Consider the following 20,240-nt stretch of genomic DNA (forward strand, 5'->3'; position numbering starts at 1 on the left):
TGCAAAACAAGAGACCTTAAGTGGGGTCCCCTTCAACAAGCGGATTCTACAACACAAAGATTATCCTTTCAACTGCTGCTGCTATATTTTTTCCCTTGTCACATGTCCTTGTCTTTCTCTCCACCAATTCCAGTGACGTTGCTATTGAGGCAGGCCTCTTCAACCCTTGTATAAGTATAAAAATGGATGTATTAAACCAGGAGTGCTGATTCTTGATATGGGGATAAAAAGATATGTTTGACCTATTATACAAGTGGCTTAATTACTTCGATGTCCACCACAATTATTTCTAGAAATTTCCCTTACTGTCCCCCACCCACAGATGCCACCACTCGTTCACGCCAAAACCAATGTCCTCGAAAGCCACTTACTGACACCCATAGGCCGCAGTTATTCTCTTTATTACATCAGATTCGGTGCTGCTGAGAATAAATGTGCTAACGGTTCTCTGTGGCCAAAACACTTGTAAGTAGCAATTGCTTTTGGTGGTGGCTTCCCCTATCACTAACCATTTCTTTTAACATGATGAAAATAAGGGTCTGAGGTGTTTGGTAGACAGTGGTATTTGCCACCCTATTTTACCAAGGTCACTCTCAAGGACATGACATGGTTATTCTAAGCCTGGTGTGTTTGTCTAGTAGCTGCCAATAGATCTGTAATTCCCAATCACAGGTACAAGTTTCTCTCAATATCGTTTGGTAGCAGAAAATATCATTGGAAGTGTCTCGTTGCTGATGTCATATTACTAGTCCACTGTGCGAGCTTCCCCTCTCATTTCTACCTCTTGGTAAATGTTGCTCACCGAATGCTAATCAACACAGACTCCTTTTCGTTAACATCTTTTCAACCCACTCTATCTGGCCAGACTCTCCCCATCAATGCACCTATGGATGCCCATGCGCACCTTTTCACGTCATACCTAGGTATCTTCCCTTCAGAACCTCGCCAGACACCCAAGGAATATATCGCCATATTAAGATGACGTGGCTCCAAGATTTTGCCATATTCAGGAGTCCTGTAGCGTATTGTTTGGCAGCCACTAAACAAACGTTCACTGTGATAGAAGAAATAGGGATTTACCCAAAATCGTCAAGGGTATTTCCGTCGCCCTTATAGATCATCGTGAAGAAAGATGGCTTCCTGACCCTTTGTGCTGATTACAGGTATCTAAACAAATAGATTGTTTTCTTCTACTTGCACAGAGTGAGAATTTTCTCTACGCTAAACCTCTTGAAGGGGTATTATCAGGTGCCAATGAATTCATAAAACATCCCAAAGCCCACCATACCAACCCCTACAATATATGCACATTTTACGTGGACGTCATACATCTGTTCTATTCCTCAAAAGATGATCAACTCCATCAACTACGCATTGTTCTCGACTGCCTACAACAAAACAGCCTTGTAGTCTGGTACGACATGCGTACGTTTGGTGCCAATTAAGTATCGTTCTTAGGGCACCAAAACACGCCTGAAAGCATCCACCTGCTCCCAGAGAAGATAGTAGCCGTTCAAAGCTTCCCGATGCCCATGGGCATCAAAGCACTCCAAGAATTCTCGGGCCTAATAGCTGTTATCACCAGTTCTGCTAGCCATCACCGCAGCTGTTGTCCCCCTCTATGCAAAACAAGAGACCTTAAGTGAGATTCCATTGAAAAAGCTGCTTCGACAACACAAAGAATATCCTTTCAATTTATCACATCCCATGTCACATGTCCCTCTTCTTCTCTCCACCAATGCCAGTGATGTTGCTATTGCGGCAGTTCTCAAGAAGGTGGCCAATGGCTAACTCCATACATCGACCTTCTACATTACAAAACTATTCAAGGTAGAACACTCCAACTCTACCTTGGACCGCAAATTGCAACTTCTTAGAAGGTATGGCTTTTGTCATCCGCAAGGACCACATGCTTCTGATGCACACCTCCATTGACAGTCTGACGTCTGGTCCTCCCGTTAATGTTTGCATTACTCTGCCATTACTGAATATAACTCTACCCTTGAACATGTCCCTTTTAAAATAAATACCATCACCAATGCCATGTCAAGGAACACAGTGGCTGCCATTCACCTGGGATTGGATTATAATGAACTTGCAGAAGCCAAATGAAAAGATCATAAGTACCAAGCATTTATGATATCAGTACTGGTGGACCATGACCATGGATACCTTTCCCCATGCGGCCAAAAGGTGTTAATTTTCATTCATGGCCTTTCACATTCCTACGCCGAACTACTGTACAGCTACTAAAGACGCTGATCATTTGACATGGCATTATTAGGGATTCGGGTTTGGGCATTTGTCCTCAACATCAGCATAATTTTGCCCACATTTACACTGATGCAGTAGGTCCACACCCACAGCATATGGACATCATAATCTGTTTACCATCATTTACCTCTCCATTCATTGACCCGAATCCATTTCCAGGTTAATGGAAACATCCATCTTATGTACATCAGCCTTACTCTCATGATGGATCGCGTGATTTTTGTATCTCCGACCATATTATTTCTGACAAGGGAACAACCTTCACATATCAATTGTGGACCTCATAGAGAATCTCCTGGGCATCACCCTATATCACACAGCCATCTAGAATACTCCAGTTAACGAAATGTTTGAACGTTTTCATTGCCCCATGAAATAAGCATTGATTTTTTTTAGGCAATGACTCGAACTGGTTTACTCAGCTTTACTTTGTCATCCTGGGACTATGGATCTATCAAAACACGTTAACCGCCATGTGAACCACCGGTGGTACATTGTAAATAAGACATAAACGCCACATGTACCACCAGTGGTTCAATTATGATTTTTTATACTTTTTTCCTTTTTATTTAGATAAATTAGTAAAAAGGGTTATAAATACCATAGTGTGCATGCAAATCAAAGTTTATTAATTGAATTTTATAAAAGTGAAAAAAATAAAAGCAATTCTTTTGATTATAATGGAAAAAATAATAGGCATTTTTCATGATAGCACATTCACATAAAAAAATTATGCAAAAGCTCCATATCTGAAACTTTTCAGTATATAGATATATATAGCATTTCATTTGCACCAAAGAAACATTAGTACTCCTTTGAATGAAGTCTTTCAAAGCATGATGGGCATAAATGAGGCTTGCCTTCACATTGACCACACACTGTCTTTACTCTTCTTGCTTTGCGTGCTGCGATTTGGCTTCCTTCATTCTTACTAAGTAACTCATAGCAACCTCTGCATCTTTTTCTCACATCTCTACATTTTCCATCTAACTCAACTAAAACATGAAGTGACCTTTTCCCCCCAATGGGTGAAAAATCCTTTCCAATCTTTATATCTTCAGTTGGTTTACCTGTCAAAAGTGAGAGTACTACAGATTCTCTAAATTTCTTTATTGAAATTGGTTTGTTTGTGTGAAACTTGTTGAAGAGAATATATGAATTTACTATAGCTGTCCCAAGAAGAAGCTCAAAAGCTCCTTTCTTGTACCACTTCTTAACTTTTCTGAGGGGTGAGTAATATGAGGCCATCTGGTTAGAGTAGTCCACTCCTTTTTTGGCTTCATTATAATCCAAGATACATTGCGGCCTTTCTCTCTCTATACCACGTTTTATTTTACCAGTTTTGACTAATTCTTTGGTATATTCAGGGACAGTTGTTAGCATAAGAACATCACGTTGATCCTTCCACTTTATAACTTTTATGCCTTCAGAATTCTGCTGTGCTGCTACTTCACCTTTTTTCAGTTTTTTGCGTGTCACAGATTTTGGAACATACTTTCTATTCACTCTCAGTGTTCCACAGACATAAGTTGATTTTCCTAAAAGGTACCTAGACAATGGCACTGAAGAATAGAAATTGTCTATATAAAGTGTTCTACCTTCACTAAGAAGTCCATCCATTAGTGCCCGAGTTATATACTCTGCATGTTCTATTCCTGGAGCATTATCACCTTTCCCTTTGTAAATCATGAATTCCCAAGTATATCCATCCACTGAGCACAATTTATAGACTTTCAATCCATATTTGTGACTTTTACTTGGATTATATTGCCGTAATATTGTTTGACCTCTAAATAAAACCATACTTTCATCTATTACAACCTTCTCACCAGGTGTGAATTTTTTAAAGTTTCTTGACAAAAGCTGAATCAGTGGCCGCAGTTTGAAAAGTCTATCACTTCCATCTGAGCGACTATTATCTGCAAAGTGTATAAATCGTAGGATCAGCTCAAATTTATTCCTAGCCATGGTTGTCTTTATAAGATCAACTCCATACATTTTGCTCCTACTCCAGTAGCTCTCAAAAGTTGGCTGCTTATTCAGACCCATGAGAATAAAGATACCAAAGAACTTGTCAATGTCTTGTTTGGTTACTGGTTTCCAAGCTTTCATCTTAGAGTGCCTAGTAATAGGCTTCATTGCTGCAGTAGTATCATAAAATCTATTAGTTTCAATTACTATCAAATCAAAGATCTCATCAGTAACAAATAATTTATACACATCAAGTGTAAGAACTTCTCCATCTGAAGTAGATGGCAAAGTGTAATGTTTCTCTTCTCTAGCTGTATATAGGAAGTTTCTAGGGAGAGCAACGGTATCCTGCCAGTCAGAGTTTCCATTTGCTTGAGATAATTGTTGTTGAATATCTGTCACATTAGATGTTGAAGTCAATATATTTTCATCCTCTGTACCATCATCATCCGTTGCTGGCAAAATGCTGTCATCTCCTGTACCATCATCTTCTGATTCGCTGTAGCTGCTACTTTCTTCATCATCGAAATTTGGACCAGAGTCACTTAGGGAGGAATTTGAAATTTCATCATTGCTGTAATCATCATCATCATCATCTGACGGTGGTTCTGCATACCCATAAAAGCTACTAGCATCCATTGCGTTCCTAAAGAAGAAATATATATATATATATATATATATATATATATATATATATATATATATATATATATATATATATATATATATATATATATATATATATATATATATATATATATATATATATATATATATATATATATATATATATATACAGTATATTACAACGCAAAGACAAATGACATTTTGTTTTATAAGAAACAGTGCCTGTATACTTTAGTGAATAATCATTGCAAAGAAAAGAATAGTAAATAAATAAAGATAAAAAATATAATAAATCAAAGAATAATATACGTATTTAGGTTTCTGTAGATCATGATCTCATGTGAATGTAAATCATTTGTAGGCCTAAATGAGAGAAGTAATCCAAATATCACAGAGAGAGAGAGAGATACAAATCACATTATATATATATATATATATATATATATATATATATATATATATATATATATATATATATATATATATATATATATATATATAAAAGCTTTGTAAACTAGTTAAAAATTAAAATGGATTGTTATAGCGTGAACCATCGGTGTACAATGAGACTGAGGAATGAACGGCATTTGACAAGCATCGCCAATTGAACCATCGGTGACCAATTTATCTATGATCCACCGATGGCACATTTGGCGTCGGAGAAAGAAAAATGTATACATGTTGCCTTATGAACCACATGTGTCTCAAGGTTTTTACACTCTCTTACCCTTCTCCACTATCTTGCAGATTAAACAACGTGTTCCCCTGTTCGCTGTGACAAACGTACTGAGAAGGATAGGACATTGTAGTTATGGCGGCAGGGAGAAATTGATGAATTGCCTTATGGCGGTTAACGTGTTAAAGATTCCCTGGATGTCTCGGCAGCTGAATAGGTGACCTGTTGGTTGTCCCTGCTGAATTTTATTTTGTCGAAAACCTCTTCTGACAATCTCAGGCGCCTACGTCATGAGGAAAATTTCCTCCATCCGTCTAGAATTAGAAGCCCTATCTAGGCAACACATACCAACAGATTTGCACTCCGCTATGGATGTTTTTCTGTGCAATGACACTTGGAATCTACTGCTAACACTTCCCTTAAATGGACACTTTCTTTATGATCCATATCACACCGAAAGCTTTCTTAATTAACATTTGTGGCAAAGATCGCCTAAAACCTGCATACATCCTGAAAGATAACCAGGCCAGAGTTTTCCTCTAAAGAGCATTTCATTTTTAGGGGGAGGGGGAGCCATGCATATCATGTGTTTCATACATGCTCGTACACTTTATGGATATTGCTTTTTGTTTATCGCTCATTCTTCCCTGCACTGATAGTAGACCAACCTTTGTAAGCTTGCTAGCTCATGTTGTGCTTTATTTGAATGTTTGCGTCATTCTTGATTGGATATGTTAGGATATAAGCTCATTTTCTTTTTATTTAAGTTTAATTACATTCGGTTATAACCTAACAGCCTTCTCACACAATGGATAATTTCTAAGACATGTGGTATTATTTGAAGTCATTGGCCATGTGAAATTTTTCCACAAATCATTTACTCTTTTATAAAATTGTATAATCGGAAAGAAAATTATATAGCATCAATTTGTTATTGACTATGAAAAAGCATTTGATAGTGTGCACTGGCCAATTTCGTGAAGAGTCCTGATGTTCATCTTGAATATGTAAATTTGGTTAAATCTTTTCATGATGATAACAAGTCCAAAGTTGATATAAAAGGAGTTCTAAAAAAAGTATTTCTAGTGAAGATCGGAATACTCAAAGGGGATGTGTTATCACCTATGTTCTATGTCCTTCTCATGGATTTTGTAATGCTGAGAACAATTGGGGATGGTGGAGAAGCATTTGACTAGATTGGTAAAAGTAAATTAGCTCACCTATTGCATGCTGATAACGCTCTCCATATTAGCGGAACACCGCAGGACTTCCAAAGCTTGCTTACTTGAATGTATGAAATGTCACATGATGTTAGGCTCTAGTTGAATAGATTAAAGACAGATATGATGAGAACGGAATATGCGATGGAAGATGATATATCATTGGAAGGAGAAAGGAGTAATGTTGAACTATTTGAATATTTATGAACTTTCAACTCCAATACAGGATTTTTTGATTAGGAGCTTAATGCTAGATAAAAAAAAAATCAGACAATGGCTAGGTTGAGTAAGGTTGGAAAATCAAATCGCCTGAAATTGCATATAAAAATCAGAAAATATATCAGTTTAGTGATATCGGTGTTATTGTATGAACAGGAGTCGTGGTATGGAAATGAAACAATATCCAACAGATTTTTTGGGTTTGAGAAAGAAGCCCTCAGAAGAATATTTGGTGTCAAATGGCAGGACAGGATTAGAAATGAGACTTTTAAGAGAGCATACTCGAGTGCCATATAAGGATGAGATCATGGTGACGGGTAGATGATGATTGTTCATGCCTGCTCTTCCCCCTCCTCACGAGAGATTAGTTCACCAAACTTTCAACTGGGCTCCACAAGGCACTAGAAGAATTAGAAGAGCCAGGCCTACATGGCTAAGGACTATGAAGCGTGAAGTAGGAGATTTTGATTTTAACAGTATTGATTTCAAAGTTCAATATAGAGATGGGCTGATGAAATCTAACCGAGTCCCTTTGCGTCAATATGCGTAGGAGGAGAAGATGACAATGATGGTGCATTTTTTATTGAAAAATTATAGTATTGAAAGATTGGCCAAGATATACTTCTTGGTAATATCTTGTACCCTACCTGCAATGGAATTAATGTTATATTTTCTTAATTCCTCTTGATCTCATGCTAGCAATTATTGGTCACCGCCACAAAAGGAATTCTATAAAAAAAGGTGGGAATATCCTAAATATTTTGAGACTGTGACTTCTAATATGTTATATATCGTTATAGAATTGTTGAAAGACTATAATTATTATTCCTATTCGAATCATAATAACGGCCATTCCATAAGCTCCATGTCATTTGCAATATCATTGTAGATTACAAAGAAAATGAATGTAAGTTGTAATTGATCCATCAAAATGCTTCAATACCCTCGACTTCGAATAGCTTTAGAAAGTTATTGAGAAAAAAGAAAAAGAAAAGTTTACTTCATCAATGGACCTTATTTAGTTTAGTGATATGATTTCTGCTCGTAACTGTATTAAAGTGGGGCTTAGTTTCTACGTAAAAGTAATTCAGTAATCGTAAAAATCTTAATCAATTTATAATGCACAGTATTATATACAAGGAATTCTTTTAAATATATGGTCAATAAAGACTAAAACTGGAAATATGAAATAATGTTTTAGGAATTACAACCCGGAATGTCACATAACCGACATTGGAGATGAATACTTTGAAATAAAATAACCCAAGCAAAAATTCACCTCATGAAGTTACCATATTCTACAACTCTCCTAATGCAATATAATTCTTCATGCATAGAAATAATAACCGCATACCATTTCAACACACATACTGCTTTCAGTATTACATCGATTATCGGTCATGTCGATCATATTTTTCTTGTATTAGAAAATGGGTCCTGATTATATATTATTTCCGTGAGGGAATTCGGTCTGTCATTTTGTGAGTTGTATATATGGCCAGACATATTTTTCTCCAAACGCCTAATATTTTGAGGTATATTATACTTAGTATACAGTCTTTATTTGGTCAAAATTTAAAGAAAGTGAAGAATTCAAGATTCCTGAATGAAAGTGATATCCAACAAACATTATACACAAATAATTAATGCTGCTTTCATAGGCATGACCTAATTTGATTGGATTTTCTCTGTAACTCTTCAATATTTGTGAGATTAACCTTACACTCCTTACCCTCTTTATGCAAAAGGAAATACATGAATGCATTGCTAATGTTTTCTTTTTGTAAATTGTCTCATCCATCAGAATCATGAGATAACAGAATACAGTATGCCTGAGCGTATGATTTCAAAACTGAATTTCAGTGATAGAGATTTTCTGGTTACAGTTTCATTCAATTATATTGCTTCATAGTTTTATAATCGTACTATTCACATGTTTACTCAATATAGCATTGAACAAAATTAGACTGGCTTATTATTTTATTGACTTATAATCTCATCGATTTACTTTATGAAAACAATGAATTATTTTTGCCTGAAAAGTTTTGTAAATTGGAATGACAACGATATATATAAGAAACATAAAATTTCACCTGAAAAAGTATAAAAGAAGTAATAAAGTAATAGTTCTGTGAAACAACGAATACTATATAATTGAATTGTAAATATGAATTAGAAAACAGGTTTTTTCGAAAAAATTAAAGTGGATATGTGAAAAAAATTAAAAGAAATGAGGTTGAAAAAAAAGCAGTTATTCTTAAGTAGATAAAACTCTTATAATTCAAAGAATTTAATAGAAATCCTGCTAATCTGTAGTTTCTTTACAAGTAAAATAATGTTATGCACTAAAAATGACGAGCTAAAGATAGCAGTTCCTATAATAAACTGCACATGATGCCCAATCTGGTTTAGGCTCGCTAATCTGTCTCTCACCATTCAATTGGAAAGCTCTTCTTGGTCTGGAAACTTTTCATAATGACATGGTTTTACATATCCTGGTCACTAAACTATTAACAATAAAACGGAAAGTTTTTGAAGATCCTCTTGAAGTATTCCGAATTTGATTAAAGTTGGGCCACATTGTAGTATAGCGTATGTGCAGTAACCAACCCACTTACAAATAAGGAAACAGGTCGTATCTACGGTTTCATCTACACTCCGGGTATCAATCTTATTGACTAAAGCCGTTGAGTGTATTCATGCACTTTTCACTCTTATGTGACTCTGGGAACATAAATAGCTTAATTGTCTCTAAATAATGGTAGTAGCTAGGGACCTATCTTCTTATCAATTCCTCCTCCATTTAAGTCATATTGGTGACATATGGAGAGCCTGGAGCACCCAGCTTTCATTCAGATTACCGCTTTGTGTGCTGTATGGAGGCCTCAGACCTTGTTAATCACCAAACCCGAATCATCTGTCCGTGATGCTTCATCAAAACCCGTGCCTTTCACCAAAATAGATGTGTTTACCTGCTTCCAGGGCGCTGGGCTTCTGCATCCATGGCGTGACTCGATCAAGCAGCAATGCAAATTAAATCCTCACTGCCAATCACGATAAAACCTTCTCAGAAATCTCTGATTGGCATTGCAAGTAAGAGGACACCACTTACGGTATAATAACTTAAATTTTACCTCCTGGAACATTACTTACCCATGCTAGTCACCCATGTAATCAAGATTTTTCTTAGGCATAATTAATTACTATTACTGGGTCATGCCAGTTATCACCACCATTCTTGCACAACTCATCAATCTTCAAATCACTCAAGGGAAGCCCTAAAAATATGAAGTAGGGTGCCCCTCAGGAAGTGACGTTTTTCAATGTAAAGAAAACCTATCAAAAAATACAGCTTTCACCTTTCCCCTGCTCAACTACACCCCTCCCAGTCTATAACAATACCTCTAGGGGAGGCAGTAGAACAATGTATAACTGAATTACTCCAACCATTTGTTTTTTTTTTCTGTTGAGAACTTCCCAAGGAGGAATCCAGCTACTACTGTATATATTCAATCAGAAACTAAATGTCCTGTATATGGCTTTCCATTATTTTGCCACTTCTTTGAAATCCTGTTCTTCGACATTCTTACGGATCATATGCCCATTGTACACACCTTCTTTCGACTGTCTGGCACCTAGTCCACCTGTCAGTGAAAACATATCTCTGCCATCTCTGTACTTTAAAAAGTACTTTACAACACATTTATGGTGAACTGAATGCCATCGCCATTTCCAGAAATATGCTGGCTGCTGCTGAGAATGGATTTCAAAGCCTTGGCAGTTCACAAATGAAAGTATCTAATTATCAAATCTTTAGGATATCCTGCAAGTGTCTCCGTTGGGAAGACAGAGCCCTTGATGACTAGTAAGCCAACCTTCTGTTATGTCAATACTGGTAGGCAACCATGTTGGATACCTTCCTCCATGCAATGAGAGGTTTTTCAATTCATTCATGACCTCTCACGCTCCTCGTGCAAATATTCAGCACACCCACTATACACTTACTTCCTATCAAATATCAGAAGTTTATTGACACACGGATTACGGTGTGGGAACTTTTCGTCAAAATCTGTAATTTTTTCAAATTTTTATTGTTGGCCCATTTTCAAAATTATTGATTGCTCCAATTGCTGGCCTGAAGCCATCCCCATGTGAGAAGGTCACTATTATGGAGATGTTTGTTATTCAACATCATGGAGTGGCCATGCTTAGGTCAGTTTGTATTGATTTGTTGGAGCAAATATTGAATTGAGAGGAGAGAACAACAGCACGTCTCCACTGAGCCCAAATGAAAAAGTGACACAGTATTTGCCTTAGTCACTGCCACTTACTTTCCGGACTGATATCAAAATTTGTCATCCCACAGTATATTACATGCAGCATGAGTTCCACATTCACCTCTGTAACGCATATCCTCATGCACAAAGACGCTTGCAATCCACTGATTATGCCCTCATGTACAGGCTCACTTCTAGTCATCGCTTGTATAGTACTCTGATAGCCTTCCTCCTCAACGCTTGTTGTAAACAGGATCGGATTACCATTAACCACCAAAAACTTACGTATCTCCTACAGGATGATCCGTCAGCGGTATGACTCTATAAGTCAAGCCTCCAACCTTCACAAGAATGTTTGCTTCAATGGGGAGCTATATAAGGCCCTTTCAGCAATCAATGCACATACAGATAATGAGGTATGCTCTTATAATCTTTTCCTCTACACTGCAACAGCAATCAGAAAAAAACTAAAAAAAAAAAAAGTTTTGATATGAAATGTCGTAATTTAAAATTTATAATCATTCCATTATCCTATTATCTATCTCAGGCCCTACGTCACTCCAATTGACAAAAGTTGTTGCATGTAAACGTGTAATTATCACTCTTATATAATTACTGTTATGCCTAAAAAATACTTTTTCTGTCTTTAAATAAAGTTTGTTGTCCTGGATTATTCATCATACCGATTACTACTCAACTCACGTTACAATAAAAACGTTATAACCTATTATTATCTCTCTCTCTCTCTCTCTCTCTCTCTCTCTCTCTCTCTCTCTCTCTCTCTCTCTCTCTCTCTCGCCATTTGTGTCATTTCCAGGTGTCTCGTAGTATTGTTGAACGACAGTGACATATCACATCTATCAACAAGGTCAACACATGAACAATTGGTCGATATTTGTTTAGAATCTGTCAAAATACTGACTAAAATCTTTGCCAGCTTTACTACTTTCAACATCTTGAAAAATATTATGTTAATTGGCCAGAATATAAGAAAGGGTGCAATGGAGACTCATGGAGTACATATTTTATACGTATTTGATACATGAAGTAAAACAAAGTAAAATTCGATGCAATTTATATAACAAATAATGATAGAGAATTATGAGTTTATTGAAACACGTATCAAATAAAACAAATTTATCAATATAGTCGTCATATTATTAAAGAAAAGTGTATCAATAATAATAATAATAATAATAATAATAATAATAATAATAATAATAATAATAATAATAATAATAATAATAATAATAATATATAATAATAATAATAATAATAATAATAAAACAAATGCAAAGAAACGAGAATAGAGCAAAACAAAAATATTTTGCTTTATTTGATTACGAAAACAAAACTCTTAAAAGGAGAACAAAAAATTGCATTTTATACCGACTTCAGGACTGTCAAGTTTGACGATGTAGTTTCTGTAGTTCTCAGTGTGCACAATATAGTTTTTTCCCCTAACTCTCCGTTATCCGTGAACCGATCGTCATGATACTTGGCAGATATATTTCATCGATCATCTGAGCCTTTTTTTTTTTTTTTTTTTTTTTATCAAGTTTGGTCTCACTACCTAATACTCAATCAACGGAAAAGGAAAAAGAAAATGATAACTTGAAACTCGATAGGTAAACTTTGAAGGAGAGTAGTCAATGATCATTCAGCAGAAGTTTAAGCTAGACAATTAATTTTTAACTAATTTTATAATTTATGATTTTAGAAGTCCTAATTTTAAAACTAACTCTTCCTTTATTACTCGGCTGATCTTTCCGAAACTTGGTATGTGTAGACAAGAGGCATCCTGGCATTGACACAATTAGCCTGGTATTTTTATTCTCTGTTTTCATGATTAGAGACCATTTGAAAAAAAAATATCAACTCATGAAGTTCAGAATATACGGCCGTGTCTTTTGTAATGTAAAGATAGAGGTACGGGAGATTTATATATATATATATATATATATATATATATATATATATATATATATATATATATATATATATATATATATATATATATATATATATATATATATATATATATACATATATATACATATATATACAGTATAAATAGATATACATATATACATATATATGTATAAATATATATATATTTTTGGGCTCAAGCCATGTCGTCCTGATGGAAGTTCCTATAGGGTAGCTTCCTAGGGTATATTACAACTACGGCGATATTCCCAGAGAATTTACCTTAAGGTACCAGAATTCTAACTCCTGGAGCGAGTATCCCTCGTGAAAGGGATATCGCGACATATCAGAGGACGTATTCTAGACACGCCACATGGCAATCTACATCCTGGACAGAGATTTCGTCTCGTAGGAGGTGATTGGTTGAGATACGAATTCGGGAAAGAAAAACGGGAGCCGCTCCCAAGGCTTCCCTATCCTCCGATTCGTATGCGTGCCTGGCGCCAATCCTGGCGCCATCTGTATTCCTTTTTGCGTAGCTTAACAACTCGGTGTTTGTTCCTGTTTTTCTCGCAAATCTTGGATTTATTCGACTTTTCATGGCTTCTTCGTCTTCGTCGGCCTCTGATAAGTTGAGTATAGTGTCTGTTATGTATAAATGTAGGCTCTTGGTAAAATTTTGAGTGATTAATAGGATTAATCTTTGATACAAGAGCCGTAGCCTACCAGAGGCGTCTTGGACGCTGTCGCTCGCTAGGTATAAGTTAGTTAGTCAGAGCGACATTCCTGGTTGTTTTGCTTTAATAAATTTTAGCTATTTAGCATTACATAGGATTTCCTTTCGTGCTTAGTATTATTTGGCGAAGTATTCGCCATTCTGGCCTACGCTAGGCCATGTAGCCTAGTCGTTTGGTCCTAGTACTTCATGCATGATTATGGTTTTTCCGAGTGTAATTAAAATTTTATTGAAGCTTTAGGCTATATTTTATACATTTTAGACTGTGTGGAATATTTCCAAGATAGTATACGAGTGATTTTCGGTGAATTAGGTAATCGATTCTCTTGGTGCCTAGGCTAGTTGCTTATGGAGCCTTAGTATACTTTATCATACTCCCCGGATGCTTTCTTTTCTTCGGAGAAGGTATGCAATCCCTTTCCCTCTGTTTAAGCCTTGGGCTTATCCCTAAGTGGTTTTTCCGAAATTTATTTTCGATAAAACTATACTAGGGTGTTACTGTACCTTCCTGTTCCTGTAGTTATGGTTCAAGAGGGACAGAACAACAGAGTTTTTAGTCTGAGTCTGTGTTGTCTGGCTTGGGGCTGAGTCCCCCTCGCTGACCTAACACATACAAAGGGAGCTTAGCTCCCTTAGGTCACTACCGAAGGTTTCTGTGGATATGATTCCTTCTTTTGTGATCTACCAGACTAGTCCTGTTGCTGTTCTCGCGGGAGGATAAGTTCTTCCCTTGGGAGTAGCAACGCCTTCCTTGCTTTGGTGCTCTGGAAGCTGGCAAGTATTGCTGGCCTTTCCCCTTAGATCTCCCTTAGGCTAAGATAAGTTTCTTAGCTGCGGGTGATCTGTCACTAAAGCAAGGTTGGCAGGACCCTCTTGTCTCTTCCCCCTCTTTCTTCATACTCTACTGTACGTCGTTCTACATCTGGACCTAGTATAGGTTAGGATGTGGAATTGACTCAGCCCCTTGCCGGCCGGCAGAGCTGGCCGGCAGGGGTCTTACTGTACTGTACGTCGTTCTACTTCTGGACCTAGTATAGGTTAGGATGTGGAATTGACTCAGCCCCTTGCCGGCCGGCAGAGCTGCTGGCCGGCAAGGGTCTTATGTTTTCGAGTGCTGCCCGGACCTCTCTTGGTCCCTCATCCATGCCTGCCGGCAGAGCCGGACGGCATGGGTCAAGGAAGCCTGAATTAGTCTCTCCCCTTCCTTATATGCACTCTTTCGGTTGCCGGGCTTGGAGGTTGTGTACACTCTTATCCCGGCATCCATTCTATTTTTCTTCTAAGTGCTGTACCTGTCCCGGCTGCCGGCCTATGAGTCCGGCAGCCGGGCAGGTGTAGTCCTCTGGTTCTTTTGCTGCCGGCTGGCATCGGTCTTGTACCTTTGCCGGCCGGCTTTTGTCAGCCCTTGTCTGCCGGTCACCAAGAGTGTGGCCGGCAGCTGGGTACTACCTTGTGTAGTTCCTGGCCGGCAGCCATTGCCGGTCAACACTGGCTGTTACCGGCCGGCAGTTGCTGCTGACCGGCACAGGCATTTGAACCAGAGTGCTGCCGCCCTATAGCTGTTAAGTAGTATACTTTAAAGCTAGTTGTGGTGTGTGCCGGCCGGCAAAGGCAGGCCGGCACACATCCCCCTATACTGTACTAGTATTCTTCTGTATAGCATATACAGTAAGAGGAAAACTATAGTAAGGGTTTTGGTACAGCACTGTGTCTTCTAACACTATTGTGTTTTCTTGCACGCCCCTTTGCTGTTGCCCTCAGATAGGAAGCTGAGTTCTTCCCTGTCTATTATCCAGGATTTTAAAATCATTGCTTAGGTGTGAGCTCCACCTGTTTCCTCTGGAAACCTTGCATTGGTTACTCTAGAAGAGATAAACCATTTTTGATTTTATTATCTGGAAGGCTGCAACAATGGGTTGTGAGGGAAACACAAGTGTGTGTCTTTCCTTTATGAATTGTTATGCTATACTATGCATATCCAGTGATACATAGTTCACTTGATACTCATGGAAATTTCTTCTCTTTACAGGAGGAACTTCCGAAGTGCGGAAATGTTTTCTGCAATGTCCGCAGCAAGAACCTCTGCGGACATGAGTGTTGTAGGAGACTTGCAGCATGCGCTGTCTCCAAGGATGATCTCCAGTATTGGGACCCTCAGGTATGTACTGTATGCACTAACCTGATTACTGAGGCTTTTGATTCACTTAGAACGGCGGAATCAAGGGATATAGCAAGGGAAAAGCTTCGTACTTGGATAAGGGGCTTCAAGAAGAACACCTCTGGCCCTTATCTTCCAAGTGAGAAGGTGAGGGCGTATCTTTTTCCCCAGGCATCAGCTGATGCAGTGATTCCCCAGCCTCAAGAGGAGATCCCTCAAGATCAAGTCCAGGTGGACGTGGAAGTCGCAGTTGCGATGCAAGACATCCAGTTAGATGACAGGATGTCTGACCTGGACGAACATTTGGAACAAGACCTCCTGGCAGAAGGTCAGGATGAAGTTCAAACCCCGGATGTCGTAGAGGATGAGGTCGACGAGGGGTCGGCTATTCCGGTTCAGATTCCGGATCCTATCCCCTCAACATCGGCCGGTCTCCCAGTAGAACTGGGACAGGCCCTCTCTTCGATTGTTGGAATGATCCAACAAATGCAGAAGGAAAGTATGGAACTGCGTATGCAGTCCCTGGCAGAATCACGTGGACCCCGGAAAGGGCTCAATGTGAAAGACCTTCCCGTATGCTCAGATGCTAACCCATGGAGGTATGCTGAGCACATGCCAATGACGACTGGAAAGATCGTCATCTCGGATAAGCTGGGTTCAGTTCCACTAGAGGAGGTGGAATTTTGGCCCAGCAAGGCATCATATCCGGACTGCTATGTCCGGCTGAGAAAAGAACCAGCTTCAAGGGAGGAGACAGAGCCGAAGGAGGTCATAATTATGGACCACGCTAAGGCTCAAGCCCTACTTTCATCCTCGATGAAAGAGAGGGGCTTCTCTAACTCGAAGGTAGCTGCATTGAACAAGAAGCTCCCTTCTTTTGTGTCCTCTCCTGCTAGAGCCTTCGCCTTTTTACAGAAAGGGTTTGCGGCTGTCCTAAAGGCAGTCGAGGCCGGCAAGCCTTGCCCCTCCCTGGAGGAGTGTAAACCCTTGTCGCTGGCCCTGCCTATGGACCACAAAGACTCGAAGGATGTCCATCTGACATTCTCAGTGGGAAAGTTGGAGGCCGATATTGCCGGACGGCAATTCGGCGAGGACCTCCCCAAGCTGTCCGACTCTCTTTTACGAAGAGAGTTTGAGACAAAAGAAAGACTGGCTGCCTCAATGTCTAATCAGACTACTCTTGAGACGATGGCAAGTGACCCCAAGGTCCATGAAATGTTCATGGTAGTGGCTAAGTCTCATCTAGCCACAGTGACGAAGGACCTTTATAGCTTCGTCAGGGCAAGGAGAGCTTGCAGGGAGTTCGTGTTCACCGGGGCCTCGGTGAGACACGAGCCAAGGAAGTTAATCTCCTCCAACATTTGGGGAAAAGACCTTTTCCCTACCGATGTGGTCAAAGAGGTTGTTGATAAGGCCGCTGTGGAGAATAGAAACCTTCTCCAGAAGTGGGGCCTGGCTATCAAAAGAAAATCTTCCCCGGATGAGGGTCCTCAACCAAAGAGGAAGAATATGAGGACTAGGCTACCGTCTCGGTCAGCCAAGCCTTTTAGACAGCAACAGCAACTGCAATTGCCATTGCCTCCAGTGCCCCAGATGGTGGCACGAACCCCGACTACTTTTCAGTGGGTACCCCAGGCTGTGCCAGGTCAGTCATCCACATTTACCCCAATGTTCGAAGGACAGTCTTCTTCCTTTCGTGCAAAACCTAGAGGAGCAGCCAGAGGCTCGTCTAGGCGCCCCTCAAGGGGAAGGGGATTCAGAGGTGGTCGTGGTCAGGGAGGCAAGACCTCAGGACGGCAGTCCAAGTGAAACGATACCGGTAGGAGGGAGACTGATGAAATTTTGGGATCGCTGGACCTTCGATCCCTGGGCCCAAAGCCTACTCAAGAATGGACAGGGCTGGAGCTGGTACAGCACTCCACCCCCGTACCTTCGGTTTTTCCAACACTCCACCCCCGTTCTGGAGGAGTACGTTCAAGAACTGTTGGAGAAAAAGGTGATCCGAAAGGTGAAGTCCATCAAATTCCAAGGGAGGCTGTTTTGTGTTCCCGAGAAAGACTCGGAAAAGCTCAGAGTCATTCTGGACTTGTCGCCACTCAACAAGTTCATAGTGAATTGCAAATTCAAGATGCTAACACTGCAACACATAAGGACCTTACTGCCCAAGAGGGCATACTCAGTCTCTATAGACTTGTCAGACGCCTATTGGCACATTCCAATCAGCCGTCGACTCTCCCCCTACCTAGGGTTCAGGCTACAACGGAGACTATACGCCTTCAGAGCCATGCCATTCGGGCTAAACATAGCCCCAAGGATTTTCACGAAGCTTGCGAGCGCAGCTCTCAAACAATTACGCCTAAAGGGAATTCAGGTAGTAGCCTACCTGGACGACTGGCTGGTGTGGGCAGCATCCGAGACCGAATGCTTGCAAGCTTCCAGTCAGGTGATCCAGTTCCTAGAGTACCTAGGCTTCAAGATCAACAGAAAAAAGTCTCGACTTTCTCCATCCCAAAGGTTCCAGTGGCTGGGAATCCACTGGGACCTTTTGTCACACAGTTTCTCCATCCCGACGAAGAAAAGGAAGGAGATAGCGGGCTCTGTCAAGAGACTTCTAGATTCCGAAAGGATATCAAGACGCGAACAGGAGAGGGTACTAGGCTCTCTCCAGTTTGCTTCAGTGACAGACCCGGTGCTAAGAGCACAGCTAAAGGATGCAACCGGAGTTTGGAGAAGGTATGCATCAAACGCGCGAAGAGATCTGAGAAGACCAGTGCCGCCTCGGCTACGTACTCTTCTCAGGCCTTGGTCCCAAGCCAGACATCTAAAGAAGTCGGTTCTTCTTCAGTCACCTCAGACGCCTCAAAGGAGGGATGGGGAGGTCACTCTCATCGGAAAAAAGTCCAGGGGACTTGGTCCAAGCTATTCAGGACCTTTCATATAAACTTTCTAGAAGCTATGGCAGTGCTCCTTACCTTAAAGAAAGTCTCCCCGCGTCACTCGATCCACATAAGATTGGTGATGGACAGCGAGGTGGTTGTGAGATGCTTGAATCGACAAGGGTCGAGGTCACCACCTCTCAACCAAGTGATGTTAGCCATTTTCCGATTGGCGGAAAAGAAGAAGTGGTACCTGTCGGCAGTTCACCTTCAAGGAGTCCGCAATGTGACAGCGGACGCTCTATCCAGGTTCACACCGATAGAGTCGGAATGGTCCTTAGACGCAGGATCATTCTCCTTCATTCTGAATCAAGTCCCAGAACTGCAGATAGACCTCTTTGCGACGAAAGACTACAAGAAGTTGCCCCTGTACGTGTCCCCGTACGAGGACCCCTTAGCGGAAGCAGTGGACGCGATGTCCCTCGACTGGAACAGATGGTCCAGGATTTATCTGTTCCCTCCTCACAACCTTCTGTTGAGGGTCCTCAACAAACTGAGATCCTTCAAGGGGGTAGCGGCAATAGTGGCCCACAAGTGGCCGAACAGTATGTGGTTCCCCTTGGCGTTGGAACTACAGATGAAGTTTGTGCCGCTACCACATCCAGTTCTGACCCAGCGAGTCCAGAAGTCGACTGTCTGTGCTTCATTACAGAAAACCCGGACCCTGCAGCTCATGATTTTCTCGCCCTTGCGGTGAGAAAGCGTTTCGGGATTTCGAAAGCCAGCATAGACTTCCTAGAAGAATATAAGTGCAAATCGACTAGAAGGCAATATGAGTCATCTTGGAGAAAATGCGTGGCCTTTGTAAAGGCAAAGAATCCGCTGGAGATCTCAACAGACTTCTGCTTATCTTTCTTCATCCACCTCCATGGCCAAGGGTTGGCAGCTAACACGATTTCAGTGTGTAAATCTGCTTTGATGAGACCCATTTTATTTGCCTTCCAGATTGACCTAGGTGACGAGATCTTTAATAAAGTTCCGAAAGCCTGCGCTAGGCTCAGACCTTCAGCACCTCCAAAGCCCATCTCATGGTCTTTAGACAAAGTTCTTCATTTCGCCTCCCTGTTGAGCAATGAAGAATGTGCGTTAAAGGATTTGACGCAAAAAGTTATTTTTCTATTTGCACTCGTGTCCGGGGCCAGGGTTAGTGAGATCGTAGTCCTCTCGAGAGAGGCAGGTCGTGTTCAGTTCCTGGATGGGGGGGATCTGAACCTGTT

At 40.2% G+C, this 20,240-nt stretch overlaps 1 protein-coding gene across 1 annotated transcript; it reads right to left on the reverse strand.

The window, feature by feature from the left end:
• Positions 1-3,078: 3,078 nt before the first annotated feature.
• On the reverse strand, positions 3,079-4,884 carry LOC137628608 (piggyBac transposable element-derived protein 4-like). Its single transcript, XM_068359761.1, has one exon. It carries the CDS (start codon positions 4,882-4,884, stop codon positions 3,079-3,081), a length of 1,806 nt encoding a protein of 601 aa, XP_068215862.1.
• Positions 4,885-20,240: the final 15,356 nt, after the last annotated feature.

The sequence above is a fragment of the Palaemon carinicauda genome, chromosome 36, assembly GCF_036898095.1.
Source record: "Palaemon carinicauda isolate YSFRI2023 chromosome 36, ASM3689809v2, whole genome shotgun sequence".
NCBI lineage: Eukaryota > Metazoa > Arthropoda > Malacostraca > Decapoda > Palaemonidae > Palaemon > Palaemon carinicauda.

Coding starts and splice junctions, on each gene's coding strand:
- LOC137628608 (XM_068359761.1), bottom strand. CDS start 4,884: ATGGATGCTAGTAGCTTTTATGGGTATGCAGAACCACCGTCAGATGAT.